This window comes from Pan troglodytes, chromosome 1 (assembly GCF_028858775.2).
Source record: "Pan troglodytes isolate AG18354 chromosome 1, NHGRI_mPanTro3-v2.0_pri, whole genome shotgun sequence".
Lineage (NCBI taxonomy): Eukaryota > Metazoa > Chordata > Mammalia > Primates > Hominidae > Pan > Pan troglodytes.
Genome location: NC_072398.2, coordinates 144,240,338 through 144,258,174, shown reverse-complemented (window position 1 = coordinate 144,258,174; position 17,837 = coordinate 144,240,338). Strand labels below are relative to the sequence as shown.

The following is a 17,837-nucleotide window of genomic DNA, read 5'->3' as shown; positions in this document are numbered from 1 at the left end:
ATGCTTACTTTTGGAACCCAATCACCATGCTGTGAGGAAGCCCAAGCTGCTTAATGAAAAGGAACTGACTGCCAGTGTCAGTGTCAGTGTCAGCTGTGTGAGTAATCCATCTTGGACAGGCATATGCTAGCCCCAGTTGAGCTACTCCAGCCAATACCTTGTAGATCACAGATAAGGGCTCCTCACTGAGCCCTGCCCAAATTAGATTTGTAACACAAATAGATAATTGCTTTTTAAATTTTTGAGACAGAGTCTCGTTGTGTCGCACAGTCTGGAGTGCAGTTGTGTGCTCATGGCTCACTGCAGCCTCAACCTTCTGGGTTCAAGTGATCCTCCCACCTGAGCCTCCTGAGTAGCTGGGACTACAGGCATGCAACAACACAACCAGCTAATTTTTTATTTTTTGTAGAGGAGGGGGTCTCACTATGTTGCCCAGGCTAGTCTTGAATTCCTGGGCTCAAGCAATCCTCTCACCTTGGCCTCTCCCAAAGTGCTGGGATTACAGGTATGAGCCAATGCAAACCTGATGTTTTAAACCAGGGATGTTCAACCTTTCGGCTTCTCTGGGCCACATTTGAAGAACTGTCTCGGACCACACATAAAATATGTCTAATACATAAAATAGTCTAAAAATAGTTAATGAGCTAAAAAAAAAAAAAAATTGCAAAGGCTGGGCATGGTGACTCATGCCTGTAATCCCAGCACTTTGGGAGTCCAAGGTGGGTGGATCACGAGGTCAGGAGATCGAGACCATCCTGGCTAACACGGTGAAACCCCATCTCTACTAAAAAATACAAAAAATTAGCTGGGTGTGGTGGCGGGCACCTGTAGTCCCAGCTACTTGGGAGGCTGAGGCAGGAGAATGGTGTGAACCCAGGAGATGGAGCTTGCAGTGAGCCAAGATCACGCCACTGCACTCCAGTCTGGGTGACAGAGCAAGACTCTCTCAAAAAAAAAAAAAAAAAAAAAAAAAATTCTTTTAAAAAAAAATTGCAAAAAAACTCATAATGTTTTAAGAAACTATGAATTTATGTTAGGTTGCATTCAAAGTCATCTTGGGCCACAGTTTGGACAAACTTGTTTTATTTATTTATTTATTTATTTGAGATGGAGTTTCACTCTTGTCACCTAGGCTGGAGTGCAATGGAATGATCTTGGCTCACTGCAACCTCCACCTCCCAGGTCCCAGTGATTCTCCTGCCTCAGCCTCCCAAGTAGCTGGCATTACAGGCAGGCACCACCATACCTGGCTAATTTTTGTATTTTTAGTTGAGACGGGGTTTCACCATGTTGGCCAGGGTGGTCTCGAACTCCCGACCTCAGGTGATCCGCCCACCTCAGCCTCCCAAAGTGCTAGGATTATAGGTATGAGCCACTGCGCCCGGCCACAAGCTTGTTTTAAACCGTTAGGTTTAAGGGTGTTTTTTAATGCAGCAATAGAAACTAGACCAGAAGAGGCTTAACTGGGCTCTGGGCTGTGCCTGTGCAGGGTAAAATGTTGATAGAGTGGATAGGCAAGGGACAGAGCTGGACAAGATTTCATTCCACGTGGAGAAGAACTGAATCCTATATTGTTGGGCTAAAATGAAGAGATATGGACTTAAAGAAGACAAGTTAGGATGGGTGTGGTGGCTCACACCTGTAACAATCCCAGCACTTTGGTTTGCTGAGGTGGGTGGATCACCTGAGGTCGGGAGTTTGAGACCGGCTTGGCCAGCATGGCAAAACCCCGTTTCTACTAAAAATACAAAAAATTAGCCAGGCATGGTGGCAGGCGCCTGTAATCCCAGCTACTTGGGAGGCTGAGGCAGAAGAATTGCTTGAACCCAGGAGGTGGAGATTGCAGTAAGCCGAGATCGCGTCGTTGCACTCCAGTCTGGCAACGACAGAGCAAGACTCTGTCTTAAAAAAAAAAAAAAAAAAAAAAAAAAAGACGAGTTACTCATTGTTCATAGGAGAAGGTTAGGCAGGAAAATGTAGAAATCACATCAGTTTGAGCTATAGGTCAGTATCCAGATGTTCATGTTAAAAGTAGAAACACAATTCAGGCCAGAATAGATTTTAAAAATCTGTTATGGCAAATAGGGTAGTCTACATGATGGGCACATGAGGATTCATGATCTGGGAGATCAGGCAACAGGAATCAGGGACTTAGGTGGAAAGTCTGAATGCAGGAGGAGGTAAAACCAGCCCCAAGAACCCTTTGTATTAGTTACAGTGGGGATGGGGACAGAAAGTGAAGATCTTAGATAAGGATCAAATTATTCCAAGAATGGAGCTCCATGGTCTTTCATTGGGCCTAGAATTGAGATTAGTATTTAGCTCAAAGATGGGGGTGGGGGATAGTGGTAGAATCAATGACCAAGTATGGTGTGAACTAATAGGCACTTACCATTAGTTAACATAACTAGGGAATAAAGATCCTTTAAGCGTATTTGAGAATATTAAAATGAACATTGGGATCTCAAAAAATTTAACATTTATACTTAGGTTTGTCTTTTTTTGTTCTCAAAGTAAACTGATGTGTAGTTTTAAAAAGAAAATTGTAGGCCGGGCACGGTGGCTCATGCCTGTAATCCCAGCACTTTGGGAGGCCGAGGCGCAAGAGGCTGAGTTCGAGACCAGCCTGACCAACATGGTGAAACCCCGTCTCTACTAAAAATACAAAAACTAGCCAGGCATGGTGGCACGCCCCTGTAGTCCCAGCTACTCAAGAGGCTGAGGCAGGAGAATTGCTTGAACCCGGGAGGTGGAGGTTGCAGTGAGCCGAGATATGCCACTGCACTCCAGCATGGGCGACAGAGCGAGACTCCATCTCAAAAAAAATAAAAAAATAAAATAAAAAGGCAAGTCGTAGCTGGAAAGGGTAGCGGGGAAGTGGTGGTTGGGGAATTGGGGAGAGTTAACAGGTATGAAAAAAATAGAATAAGACCTAGTATTTGCTAGCACTGCAGGGTGACTATAGTAAAAAATAATTTTTTTTTTTTTTGAGACAGAGTCTTGCTCTGTCGCCCAGGCTGGAGTGCAGTGGCCAATCTCGGCTCACTGCAATCTCCACCTCCCAGGTTCACACCATTTTCCTGCCTTAGCCTCCCGAGTAGCTGGGACTACAGGCACCCCCCACCACACCTGGCTAATTTTTTGTATTTTAGTAGAGACGGGGTTTCACCGTGTTAGCCAGGATGATCTCGATCTCCTGACCTCGTGATCCGCCTGCCTCGGCCTCCCAAAGTGCTGGGATTACAGTCGTGAGCCACTGCACCTAGCCAAAAATAATTACTGTACATTTAGAAATAACTAAGAGCATAATTGGGTTGTTTGTATCACAAAGGATAAATGCTTAAGGTGATGGACACCCTATTTAACCTGATGTAATTGCATGCCTCTATCAAAATAGCTCATGTAATCCATAAATATATATACACCTACTGTGTACCCATAAAAATGAAAAGCAAATTGTATACTAGAAACTCCTAAAAAGGTTAGTGGTCATTAATGAAAGCACTAGATAAGGCACTTTGTGTTTACGTAGGCATAACTGAATATCTGCTGATTGTTCAAGACCTTTAGAGTTGATCTTATTAGATTCTGTCATTCCATTGTTTAAGGTTTTTTCCATTCTGGTTTTATTCTAAAAGTAACTTAGAATACAGCTAAATTCTCAAGATGGGATGAACTGTATCCTCTTTGCTTACCTTTTCAATCTCATTTCCCTACCACTCTTGCCCCTGGCTCACTAGGTTCCAGACATGTTGCCCTTCTTTCAGGTATGTGGAACTGCTAGACTTTCTCCTAAGTCAGGTCATTGCACAGGCTTTTCCCTGACTGGAAGGCATTTCAGTTTACTCTTTCCCTGGATGGCTTCTGTTCATCTTTTAGGCCTGTTTAAATGTTACACCCTTAGACATCCCTAAATGCATTTATGCCCCCTTTGTAATTCTCTCCTAGTAACTTTTCTTCATTGCTTTTCATGTAACTGTAATTGTGTATTTGCACTTTAGGTGTTCAGTGGTGGCCACTCCCATTACAATGTGCCCTCTACCAGATGGGAGGACATTATGGATTTTTTCATGACTGAAGCTCGGGCACAGGAAAATGAGTTAAAATCCAATAAAGTGAGAGAAGGCAGAAGAGGCAAATTGAGAGAATTAAAAACACCTTTCAAAGAATTGCAGTCTCACAACTTTTGGGGGGAGGGCAAAGTGCTTTAATACATCTAAATGGTCCCAGATTGAGTCTTCTCTTCATGAGCGATCAAGAAGCTCTAGGATGTGCAGAATTGGAGCCCTCATACCTTGCTGGTGGGAATGCAAAATGGTGTAGCCGCTTTGGAAAAGTTTGGTAGTTCCTCAAAAAGCTAAACAGCATGACTCAATAATTCCACTCCTAGGTATCTAACAGAAATGAAAACATTTGCACACAAAAGTTGTACATGAAAGAGTACAGCTGCATTCATAATAGCAAAAACAAAAACAAAAAAATCCCCAAATGTCTACCAAATAATAAATAAAATGTGGTATATCCATACAAGGGAATGTTGTTCAACTATAAAAAGGAATAAAGTATACGCTATACTAAGGATGAGCCGTGAAGACATGCTAAGTGAAAGATGCCAGACAAAAGGCCCAAGTGATAATTCATTTATACAAACTGTGCATAATAGGGACATCTAGAGACAGAAAGTAGATTAGTGGTTGCCCAGTGCTGGGGAAGTAGGTGTGAGGGTGACCATTAATAGATATAGGGTTTTTTGGGGGGGATAAAATGTTCTAAATTTAAATTGTGGTGATAGTTCCACAATTCTGAATATCAGGTTGAGCATTCCTAATCTGAAAATTTGAAATCCAAAAAGCTCCTAAATCTGAAACTTTTTGGGCATCGACATGACACTCAAGGGAAATGCTCACTACAGCATTTCAGATTTTTGGATTAGGAATGTTCAACTGGTAATACACGTATCTCCAAATCTGAAATTCAAAACACTTCTGTCCCAAGCATTTCGGATCAGGGATACTCAACCTGTCTTAAAAAGTCATTGTACACTCCAAATGGGTCAGGTTTTTATGTGAATTATATCTCAATAAAAATGTTTAAAAAGATGGCCAGGTGCGGTGGCTCACGCCTGTAATTCCAGCATTATGGGAGGCCAAGGCAGGCAGATCACCTGAGGTCAGGAGTTGGAGACCAGCCTGGCCAACATGGTGAAACCCCGTCTCTACTAAAAATACAAAAATTAGCCAGGCACGGTGGCAGGCATCTGTAATCCCAGCTATTCGGGAGGCTGAGGCAGGGGAATCGTTTGAACCCAGGAGGCGGAGGTTACAGTGAGCTGAGATTGCGCCATCGCACTCCAGCCTGGGGAACAAGAGCGAGACTTCGTCTCAAAAAAAAAAAAAAAAAAAAATTAAAAAAGTGACAGATGACTCTTGTTACCTATGGTAAAGTCCTTGGAGCCATTGAATTAGTGAATGCTGAACCACTGCTTCCAGGAAAAAGAGAGAGGTTCCTGGGAGACTCTCACCACTGACTTCCGTCAGTCAATCAACATGTAACATTGTTTTTACGTTGTTTCTGTTTAAAGATATATTATTTTATATTAATATATTAAAATTGAATGGCCAATAGCACTGTAACTCATGCCTGAATAAAGCTATCTGAAACACTTATTTTTTCTGGGAGGTCTTCTTGTACTCAGAATGCCAGATAGCACTTTATTACTAAGCTTGGGGTCATTTTAAACAGTAAAACCCCAACAAAAAGGAGAAAAATGTGAAATATGTGGCACTAAATACTGTTAAAAGGACACTCATTTGTAGTATGAGAGTTGAAACAATGGTGTCACCTTGTTCGACCTCAGCTGGGAACATGTAGGTTGGGCACTCAAATATTTGGATGCTCTGTGCATACTGTGAATGACTATGGAAGTGCTGTATTACGGGGTTACAAAGACATTTTAGCAAACCGGTGAATTCAAAAAGGGAATCTGTGAAAAATGACGATAAAGTATATGATAAAAACCATTTCTATCAAAAAAAATTTTTTTTTCAAGTTCTGAATTTCAAGGTCTAAACTTCAACCTCTTCATACGGCTGGATAGATAAAATACAGTATTTGAGATACATGTTCAGGACTGGTTAAAAGGAAAAGTCTGTTTTAGAGACTTTAATCCTTAGTTTTATTCTTTCAGTATTTCTTCATAACCATGTTTCAGGCTGATTCCTGAGTCAAGGGACAGTTCAAAGGTTAAAGTGTTGTTTGTATTTCATCAGCAAAAGTCTATTTTGAATTTTTGATCACAAATGCAGGACCTATCCTCCCCATAAAGAGTCCTCTGCCACAACAGGATTTAATTAAAAGGCACTTTAATTTTCAAATAAAAGAAATACTTACATCTGATATGTAAGTATACTTGTATCTGGACTATATATATCTGTAATAAGTTGCTCATATCTGGAATCTGTACTCTTACTTCCCATGTATTTGTACATGTTTTCATATACTAGCTACTGCCAATTTTAATGTCTAAAGTTATTTGCAGTATTTGGTTTCAAAATTTTTATTAATTTTAGAATGGCTTTCAAGCCTCAACTCCTCTTAAAACAGAAAATGTCAGTTCTTGCTCATAGCTCCCTGTAAGAGGTTTTTGCCAAATTCAGAAATTTAGAGATAAATTAACTGCATTAGGTTATAAGTAACATAATTTTGGCAGGGGGAGCAGTCATAAATATCAAATGACTATTACACATCATGTTTGTGATTATGAATAAGCTTAATCAAATGTCTGATTTTGGCTACAAAATGGTACTTTTTGGATCAGTATTTATACCCCTTTATTGGTAATCAGCAGTTTTGTTTCTTTAAAAAGATGTTCTTTGATTATAATTGGTGAAATACAATTGGAATTGGCTGGTTAATTTGAAATTCCCAATTAAAACAGTGGGGCTTTGGTAGACACTTTTATTCATCAGCTTGAGAACTTGGAAGCACTAAGATACTGTGGGGCTCTTCAGCCTCTTTGATCTCTCATAATAACTTGAATACAATAGACTTTTTAGGCCTCTCTTCACTTAAAAAAAAAAACAAAACAAACTCAATGCCAGATACTCATTCAACCAGCTCTTCCTGCCTAGAAACCAGTCCAATTAGTTCTCTATGCTAATCACAGAAGTTTTGAAGTTTCATTCTTCAGTCCCACTATTCTTTTGTATGTAGTGGCAACTCCTCTCTTGCTGTTTTTTCCACTGTCTGTAACTAGCTTATTCTTCCTCTTGTTCTAAACTAGTAATAACCAGTGGGGATTAGTGGCACATTTAACCAGGGCCTTGTACTATCAAAATGATGGCCCTCTCCATTGCTATGGGTGATTAAAAGTAGACCACAGTCTGCCAGGATTTCTTATTTTATTTTGATTAGCCAAATTACTCAGGGTTTATATTCATTATCTTGCTGGCTTTAAAAATATATTTCTTAATTTTAAATATTACATAACACAAACTGCTAGTAAAGATTAGTAACTCATCTCTATTCAAAATAAATGCTTTATAGGCCAGGTGTGGTGGCTCATGCCTGTAATCCCAGCACTTTGGGAGGTCGAGGTGGGCAGATCACCTGAAGTCGGGAGTTCAAGACTAGCCTGACCAACCTGGAGAAACCCCGTCTATACTAAAAATACAAAATTAGCTGGGCGTGGTGGCGCATGCCTGTAATCCCAGCTACTCTGGAGGCTAAGGCAGGAGAATTGCTTGAACCCGGGAGGCAGAGGTTGCCGCGAGCTGAGATCACGCCATTGCACTCCAGGCCTGGGAAACAAGAACAAAACTCTGTCTCAATAAATAAATACATACATACATACATACATACTTTATAAACATTCTCTGATAGAGCTGCCTTTATAGATTTCCAACTATCCTTCATTAAAATAATTTAATTCAAAATCAACGGTTAGCGAAGTTTCTAGATTATGAAGAATTTATCCTGAGGTAAAGCCGACATAATAGAATATTAGACCAATTTGATACATCTTATGAAGAAGTCACTTTGAACCACACAGAAGGTTAAGCAAAGAAAAATCATTTTTAATATAAAAATTCTATATCGAGATATTCCTTAAATAATATACCAATGAAAATGTGTTCATAAATGAAAAAACTTTGAAAAATAAAATCAGACAAATATAAAGCACTATTACCAACAATAAGGTGTTATAAGTTTTAAATATTACAGCCATTTTTATATTTTGGCTAAAAAAAGGGCTTATATGAAAAAAATGCATTGAAAAACATCATTTTTAAACATGAAAGAACAAACCAGAAGAATTCCAAATTCAGATAGATTTTTGAAACTTTATTTATATTTTGGTCTTACAAATGATCACTTTTAAATGGACTTTTCTGTAAGAATGTAAAACTCAAAAATTTGCCAAGTATGTATCTGATCCACACAAATCCTTAGAAAGGTTTTCTGTGTAGTCTTCATTAACGCAAATCTTTGTGAATGTTTCACTCTTACTGTAGGATCTTGAATATGTTTTACAATAATGAAGCTACAAAGTTTTTATGCAGTGCATTCATTATAAACTATAAATAACATTTGTATTAAAAAGAAAGCTGGGTAATACAAAAATAGGAGAGACTCTGAGGAGCAGGCAATCTGTTGAGGCTCAGTATATCTTATTTGCTTTGTAGTCTGCTGTCATTCCTTTCAAAGAGCACACAGCACATGAGGCATAGTAATCATCTGTCTTGTTAACCTCTCTAATTTAAAAATCTGTTGTTCGTAAAACTGGACCAATTATCGCAAACTATCATTTGCATAATTAACCGCAAGTCTGTTACAAAGCATTTTGTTAGTGGTATCAACAAATGCAGGAGGATGGAAATTTATAAAAAATGGGTTTTGTTAAGCTTGCCAACTCCTTAGATATCATGGATTATACTGCCATTTCATGATTTAATTAGATATTTAATGCCTCAAGTAAAAGACTGATCAATGGAAGCAAGCAAAACTAAATTATTTTCTAGGTGCTGTAATATTTCATTTGATAAGGTAACAAAAGGATAGGACAAAATTTAAGCAAGATTTATATGCGTTCCAACTTTTCACTCAGGAATTCTTCTACACTGTCTGTGTTCCATTTGAGAATGCTTAGTTCTTCAGCAATGTTCCCATTGTCGTCCAAAAGCTTTAATACAGGGTCTGAACCACGGACATACTACAAAAAAGAGGGACATCATCATTACTTTCTGTTCAGAAACAGCCTTCTCAGCCTCATCTAAGACAAAGCAATTCAATCCAGTTTAAATTTAGTAATTAAAAAAAGGCTTTTAGACATGACAATAAACAAGTCTTAAAGGAAATCTTTAAGGAGAAGAGTTTTACAGGATTTCAGAAAAAAAGGAGAATTAAAAAAATCATTCATTCATTCATTCATTCATTCGAAAGGGTCTTGCTCTGTCACCCAGGCTGCAGTGTAGTGGCACAATCTCAGCTCACTGCAACCTCCACCTCCCGATTTCAAGTGATCCTCCCACCTCAGCCTCCCTGGGACTAGAGGCAAGTGAAATTACTTTACTTTTAAAGAGAAAAATATCTATTAGTAGCAAGACAGTTTATTGGGGATTTGAGCTTATTATTGAAATTAACAAATACGTAATGCCCACATGATACTCTCAAATGAACTTAAAATTGAATGGAGGCAGACAAGTTCAAAATAGTTGAGAAAATGATGGTATAAGAGCAATGTTTTAAAATAGGCTGTGCATATAAATTTGCAGACACAGAATCAATCACACACTGGATCATATATTTTTCTTGGCTTAAGAAATCTAATGATTTTATTTGTAATCAGTTTAGAATTAGGCTGGGTTCCTGAAACTTCAAATCCATTAGTTGGGTCCAATATTTCTCCAGAGAGCTCTGAGAAATTCTAATTCTGGGTAAATGTGACAACAGCCATTCATTAAGAGATCAAATATCCAATTTTAAATTAAGTAGCATTGGATAACTAAAAATGTAGTTATGTAGTTCGGCAGTGATGACAGAGTTCTTAGAACTTCTTCCAGAATCATGCTTCAGTTTATCTAGGGTATTCTGGGGTTGTGAACTCCAAAGATGGAGACTAGCTCAGATGTGATTATTAACACTTGGTATATTCCCAACCCATTTGTGGAGTTTAGAAAAATAGGCCATCCAGGCTAATGAATCAATAATAACATTACTACTTAACCATTTTTGGTCAGGTTACTTTTTTTTTTTTTTTTCTGGGACGGAGTTTCGCTTGTTGCCCAGGCTAGAGTGCAATGGCGTGATCTTGGTTCACTGCCACCTCTGCCTCCTGGGTTCAAGCAATTCTCCCTCAGCCTCCCGAGTAGCTGGGATTACAGGCCCCTGCTACCACACCCGGCATTTTGTATTTTTAGTAGAGATGGGGTTTCACCATGTTGGCCAGGTTGGTCTCGAACTCCTGACCTCAGGTTATCTGCCCACCTCGGCCTCCCAAAGTGCTGGGATTACATAGGTGGGAGCCACCGCACCCAGCCGGTCAGGTTACCTCTTAAGTTAAGGATTTTCTTTTTTCTTTTTTGCTTGGATTTGAGATCCCAATATTTAAAAATGTTTATTTATTAAAAAACTTATTATAATCCCAAAAGGAAATAAGAAATTAGATATAATATAGTTGTAAAAATCCTCAACAAAATATTAGCAGTCAAATCCAGCAATGTGTATAAGGAATTATATGCCACAATCAGTTGCAAAACACCTATCTGATAAAGAACTTGTATTCAAAATATACAAAGAACTCTTAAAGCTCAGCTTACCAAACAAACAAACAAACAAAAAACCTCAATTTAAAAGTAGGCAAAAAAACAAAAACAGTAACAGGACCACTCAAACTTATAAACTTCAGTGCATCAAATGAAACAATGAACAGAATGAAAAGACAACCCAGAGAAGGGGAGAAAATATCTGCAAATCATATATATCTGATAAAGGTTTAATATCCAGAATAGATGGAACCTCCACAACTTAACAACAACAAAAAATCCCAATTATAAAATGGGCAAAGGACTTGAATAAACAATGTTCTAAAGAAGATAAACAAATGGTCAACAAAATGTTCAACACCATTTATTTTAAGAGAAATGCAAATCAAAGCCACAGTGAGACAGTACCTCATACCTATTAGGATGGCTACTACCAAAAACCAGAAAATAACAAGTGTTGACGAGGATATAGATACTGGAACACTTGTGCCCTGTTGGTGGGACTGTAAAATGGTGAAGTCATTATGGAAAACAGTATATAGGTTCCTCAAAAAATTAAAAATAGAATTACCATATGATCCAGCAATTCCACTTCTTGGAATATAGACTCAAAAGAACTAAGAAAAGGGCCTTGAAGAGGTATTTGCACACCCAAATGTCATAAAAGCATTATTTACAATAGCCAAGGGATGGAAGCAACTCAAATGTCCACTGATGGATGCATGGGTAAAGAAAATGGGAGCTGGGCACAGTGGCTCATGCCTGTAAATCCCCGTTCTTTGGAAGGCTGAGGCAGGAGGATCGCCTGAGCCCAGGAATACAAGACCAGCTTAGGCAACATAGCAAGACCCTATCTCTATAAAAAAATAAAGAAAATTAGCTGGTCATGTTGGTGTGTACCTGTGGTCCCAGAATCTTGGGAGGCTGAGGTGGTGGGATTGCTTGAGCCTTAGAGGGTGAGGATGCAGTGAGCTGTGATCACATCACTGCCTTCCAGCCTGGGTGACAGAGTAAGACCTTGTCCAGAAAAAAAAAAAAAAGTGTGTATCTCTGTGTGTGTGTGTGTGTGTGTGTGTGTGTGTGTGTAGTGGAATACTATGCATTCTTAAAAAGGAAGGAAATCCTGTCACACAATACAACATGGATGAACCCTGATCCAAGTAAATCAGTCACAAGGACAAATACTATATGATTCCACTCATAGTAAGTATCTGAAGTAGTCAAAACTATAGAAACAGAAAACAGGTAGTTGTCACGGGCTGGCAGGAGGGCGGGGGTGGTGGTGGGCACAGAAAGATAAAATTAAGTGTTTAATGGGCGTAGAGTTTCAGTTTCACAAGATGAAAAAGTTATAGAGAACTGTTACAGAACAATGTGAAAATACTCAATACTGGACTGTAGTACACTTAAAATTGGTTAAGATTGTACATTTAATATTTTTTACCACAATTTAAAAAAAGAGGGCAAAAGATCTGAACAGACATCTCACCAAAGACACACAGATGGCAAATAAACACATGAAAAGATATTCAAATCATGTATCATTAGGGAATTGCAAATTAAAACAACAATGAAATATCATCACATACTTATTAGAACAACCAAAATCCAAAACAGTAACAATACCTAAAGCTGGTGAGGATGTGGAGCAATAGGACCTCTTAATCACTGCTAGGGCAAATGCAACATGATGTCATCACTTTGGAAGACAGTTTTGCAGTTTCTTACAAAGTTAAACAATCTTAACTGTATGACCCAGCAATTGCACTCAGTTATTTATCTTAATGAGTTGAAAACTTATGTGTACACAGAAATTACACAAAAATATTTATATTAGCTTTACTCAAAATTGCCCCAAATTGGAAGCAATCAAGATGTCCTTCCACAGGTGAATGACAAAACTGGTAATAACGAGTAATATTCAGTAACAAGAAGCCAACCTGAAAAGGCTACATATTGTATGGTTCCAAATATATAACATTCTGGAAAAGGCAAAATTACAGAGAGAATAAAAAAAATCATTGGTGGCCAGGCGCAGTGGCTCACACCTGTAATATTACCCAGCACTTTGGGAGGCTGGGGCAGGTGGATCACCTGAGGTCAGGAGTTTGAGACCAGCCTGACCAATGTGGCAAAACCCCATCTCTACTAAAAATACAAAAAAACTAGCTGGGCATGGTGGCGTGCTCCTGTAATAAAGCTGCTCAGGAAGCTGAGACATGAGAATTGCTTGAACCCAGGAGGCGGAGGTTGCAGTGAACCAAGATGGTGCCACTGCACTCCAGCCTGGGCAACAGAGCAAGACTCCATCTCAACAACAACAGCAACAACAACAGCAACAACAACAACAACAACAACAACAACAACAACAACAACAACAAATCAGTGGTTGCCAGGGGGTGGGGAAGAGGGAGAGAAATGACCTGAACGTGTGAGGATTGGAGATTTCTTAGGGCAGTGAAACTATTCTGTATGATACTGTAATGGTAGATATGTAATATTATGCATTTGGCAAAACTCCTATAATTATACAACACAAAGAATGAATGCTAATGCGAACTATTAAATTTAATTAATATATCAATATTGATTCATCAATTGTAACAAATGTACCACACCAATGCAAGATGTTACAACAGGAAAACTGAGGGTGGGGGTGGGGGCCAGGGAGTATATGGGAATACTCTTTCCTTTGCATTCAAATTTTCATAAACCTAAAAGTGCTCTAAAAAATAAATTCTATTAATTTAAAAAATTATTTTTCAGTGAAATTAAAAATTTAAATTGATACATAATATTTGTACATGTTTATGGGGGAAACCATTTATTCAAATATTTACTTTAATTATAAAATAAAGAAATTAAGGCTGGAAAAAGATTTCCACTACAATCACCTTACCTTGATTTGCAGTCCTCTGAACAGTTTGGGTTTATCACTCCTAACAAAAGCTTATAAAAAAAGAAAAAAAGATTCAGTAGTTCACTTCCAAATCCAAGCTAGCTAAAAAGATTAATATAAAAGTGGAAATAAACAACAAATCAAACATTATATCCTATATGAAAAAACTAAGAAAATTTAAACATCTGTGGATAAATGGAGAGACATACCATATTCTCCAATATTTTAAGACACTAATTGTTTCAAATTAATAGAAATCCCAAATTCCAATAGGATTTTAAGGTTTGACAAAAGTGACAGACAGTACAGCTCAATTTTAAGAGTAATGTATAAGAATAGTCAGGGCAGTTTTTAAAAAGATATGGAGAGAGAATTTGTTCCATTGTTATTAATATACTATGTGATACTGATACCAGAACAAATAAAATAATAGAATAGGAAATTAAAAGAGATAAAAATGTCTGTAAGAATTTTTTAATGTGCTAAAGCTATCAAATCAGAGAGAGGGAGAGGGGAAGGGGAGAGGGAAAAAGAGATATATGTTTGTCTGGCAGTGTGTATGAGTTACTCAATAAACACTTCTGAGAAAACTGCCAAACTGTTTATAGAAAAAAAAAAATCACAGAACTAATGAGTCATGATAACTGCTAAAAAGGAGAGGTTAAAAATACTATCAAAGCCTACAGCACAGAGAACTTACATAAATATGGAACACAAAAATCTACTCCTAAGCATGACCCAAAAGGAAATGTTTTATAGATATGCCTATGTAAAAATGGAAACATCAGGACAGCAAAACACCACCATAAGCAAATTAAATAAAAATGATAAACTGAAGAAAATTATCTCTAACATCTAATATATAAAAGGGGTCTTACAAATAATTAAGAAAAAAACACTATGTATAGCAATATGTACAAATATACAAATGGTCAATAAACATTTGAAATAAATGTTCAACTTCACATATAATTGAAGAAATGCCTTAACAATGAGGTACTCACATTCGGAATTACAAAGATTACAAAGAATACTAAAGGTTAGAGAGGGAACAGGGACAGGGATTTTGCTGGGAATGAGCTATGGGAGGAATATAAATAGGCACATCCTTCCTGAAGGGTATTTAGCAAAATCAACCAAGAGTCTTAAAATGTACGTACTTTGTAAACCTGCAAGTACACTTCTAGGACTTTATTCTGAGGAAATAACTTATAAAAAGTCTCGCTAAACCAAGTCTGAAAATTTGGAAATAATCTAAATGTGTAAAACGATATTGGTTAAACAAATTAATATGTACCACATAATCATTGAAAAATTATGATCTATATTTAGTGACAAAGAAAACTTTTATGTGTAAAAAGCAAGGATTTTTCCTTTCTTTTTCAATTTGTTTCCTACTGTTGTTTTAAAAAGGCGAATATTTTCACGTGCAAATGAAAAAGCTCTAAACAAATCTTAAAATATATAAAGCGTTTCAAAAAATGTTTACTGTTATTATTTTAATAGAGGCCTATACATGGGGCATTTATTTGGGAAAGTTTTAAATGAATATTTTCCCCTGTTTTGGTTGTTATCAATCTATACCAATTTTCAATAATGATCATGCCTAATTAATTCAAATTAAAAGGTGTGTAATACATTTTTCTTTCTTTCTTTTTTTGAGACGGGGTCTCACTCGGCTGAGTGTGGGGTCAGCCTCAGTCTTGCCCAGGCTGGAGTGCAGTGGCACAATCTCGGCTCACTGCAACCTCTGCTTCCCGGGTTCAAGTGATTCTCCTGCCTCAGCCTCCCAAGCAGCAGGGACTACAGACGCATGCCACCACACCTGGCTAATTTTTTTATTTTTAGTAGAGATGGGGTTTCACCATGTTAGCCAGGATGGTCTCGATCTCCTGACCTTGTGATCCGCCTGCCTTGGCCTCCCAAAGCGCTGGGATTATAGGCGTGAGCCACTGTACCCAGCCTGTAATACATTTTTCTAAAATAAAAACAATTGTTTCATTTAGATACTTGATCGTTAATACCAGTTATTGATCATTTGCATAATTCTCATCTTAGATTTTATAGTGACACACATGCTTTTGAGAACTTATTTTTACTTTAGAATTAGATAGCAATAGCACTATAGATTTGCTTCATTATGAACGTCTTCACACATTTGACTCAAATATCTCACCTAATCCTCCCCTACAAAATTTATTTCAAAACGAAACCAATTATGCTATTCTGGCTTATTAAAATATCATTTCTATTAACTTTATCCTTTAGGATTTTTCCACATATTCTGCAAACTCCTGAATCCCCAAACAAAAATGATCTTATGATTTTTATTGCCTTTTATGCTGTTCCTCTGGCAAATGCTATTTGCATGTCTGTGCAAAATACTATGTAACACGCAGTAACTGTGTCTACATGCCTTCTCTACTACATACGAAACCTTCTGGTAAAAGGACTATTTTTATACATATATTTTTGGATCCATAACAGAGCTTAGCATACTTAATAAATAGTTCACTTATTAAAAATATATATATTTTTTGAGACGGAGTCTTGCTCTGTCGCCCAGGCTGGAGTGCAGTGGCGTGATCTCGGTTCACTGCAAGCTCCGCCTTCCTGGGTTCACGCCATTCTCCTGCCTCAGCCTCCCCAACAGCTGGTACTACAGGCACCCGCCACCACGCCTGGCTAATTTTTTTGTATTTTTAGTAGAGACGGGGTTTCACCGTGTTAGCCAGGATGGTCTCGATCTCCTGACCTCGTGATCTGCCCACCTCGGCCTCCCAAAGTGCTGGGATTACAGGCGTGAGCCACTGTGCCCGGCCAGCTAAAAAGATTTTTTTTTTTTTTTAACAGACTGCAATAAGTGAACAAATGTAAAAGGAATACTAAGACGAGTCACTAATTACTATTTTTCATCAGTTCTTTCCTTTTCTCTCTCTGCTAAACGTAGATCCATAGCTTCCTAATTTTGAATGAGAATATCTGTTAAATACCTTGTAGCAGCAAATCACATTTTACAGGCAGTAAATAAATCTTTTAACAAATATTTGAGTACTCATTATATATACATGGCATTCGATAAGCTACATGAGAATATGAGGAAACTGAGTTCTTTAATGTCAATACATCTACAGTCTGCTTAAACAGATCTGCAACAAATAAAAAGATAAGGTGATAATAAAAACAATGTCATTAACAATTGACAATAAGTACTCTAAGTTCAGAGCAAGGAGATCTTAGTATGTTAGAGTCATAAAGAAACAAGAAACAAAGTAAGAACTGAGAATTTATGTTCACTTGAACATAAAACAGTCCTTCTTTTGACATAATTATAAAGGATTCAAAAGAATTTTCTCTTACTACTTCAAAATACTCCTAAAATTTGATATTTCTTAATAGTCAAAATAGCCCCAAAGTCAACTTCAAATGTTTTACTGAAGAAAGTAAACTGAAAAAGTATGATAAAAATGTATGCTAAGAAAGGCAACTGTGCTGGTGGATCTTCAGCCAGTCAGGAAAAACTACAGTTCCTCAAGTTCAAAGATTTTGGCCTCTATTTTATTACTAAACCTACCACTGTATTTCTCAATGTAAACATACATCATGGCTCATTTATGAATGAGAAAAAAAACTCAAGATGTTTTACAAATTATAAGCAAAATAACGATGGTGAATTTTAAAATTGTATAAAAAGATTGGTATTTGAATACATAATATTATTTGTTGTATTCTTCTGACTTGATCACATTGTAATCACCTCATGTGCTCTATAGCTGCATGAGTCATTAAATATGCAAATAGCAAATAAAGTCCAAGAAAAGAAATAATGGAGCTTATGGCAAACTTAAAGAGACTTTTTTTTTCTTTTAAAAGATTCTGGAGGAGGGCAGCTGGAATATTTTATTAATAACTTTCGGTATACAAGAAAAAATAGTCATCACCACCATTTACCATCTGGGTTCAGTGAACTCTGTTTATTTTTGTATTTTTAAATGATTTTATGAATAATTTTACAACAGAAAGGGATAGTGAAAAACAAATCTATTCGAAAGTTTAGTGAGTATTAACCACATAAACGCAAATATTTATTCCGTATTTTCCCGATTTTGAAGGTAAATATAACCAAAATGAGCAATGTGCTTTGAATGCAACTAACTGCTCATTGACTATCATGC

At 37.4% G+C, this 17,837-nt stretch overlaps 1 protein-coding gene across 1 annotated transcript in view; it reads right to left on the bottom strand.

Annotated features, from left to right (window-relative positions):
- Positions 1-8,054: 8,054 nt before the first annotated feature.
- The window catches only part of SELENOF (selenoprotein F), a 49,965-nt gene continuing 40,182 nt past the window's right edge, over positions 8,055-17,837 (bottom strand). The window contains 2 exon segments of the mRNA NM_001145843.2: positions 8,055-9,211; positions 13,663-13,712. Of these exon segments, the coding sequence (NP_001139315.1) occupies positions 9,080-9,211; positions 13,663-13,712 (182 nt within the window). The 3' untranslated portion in view covers positions 8,055-9,079.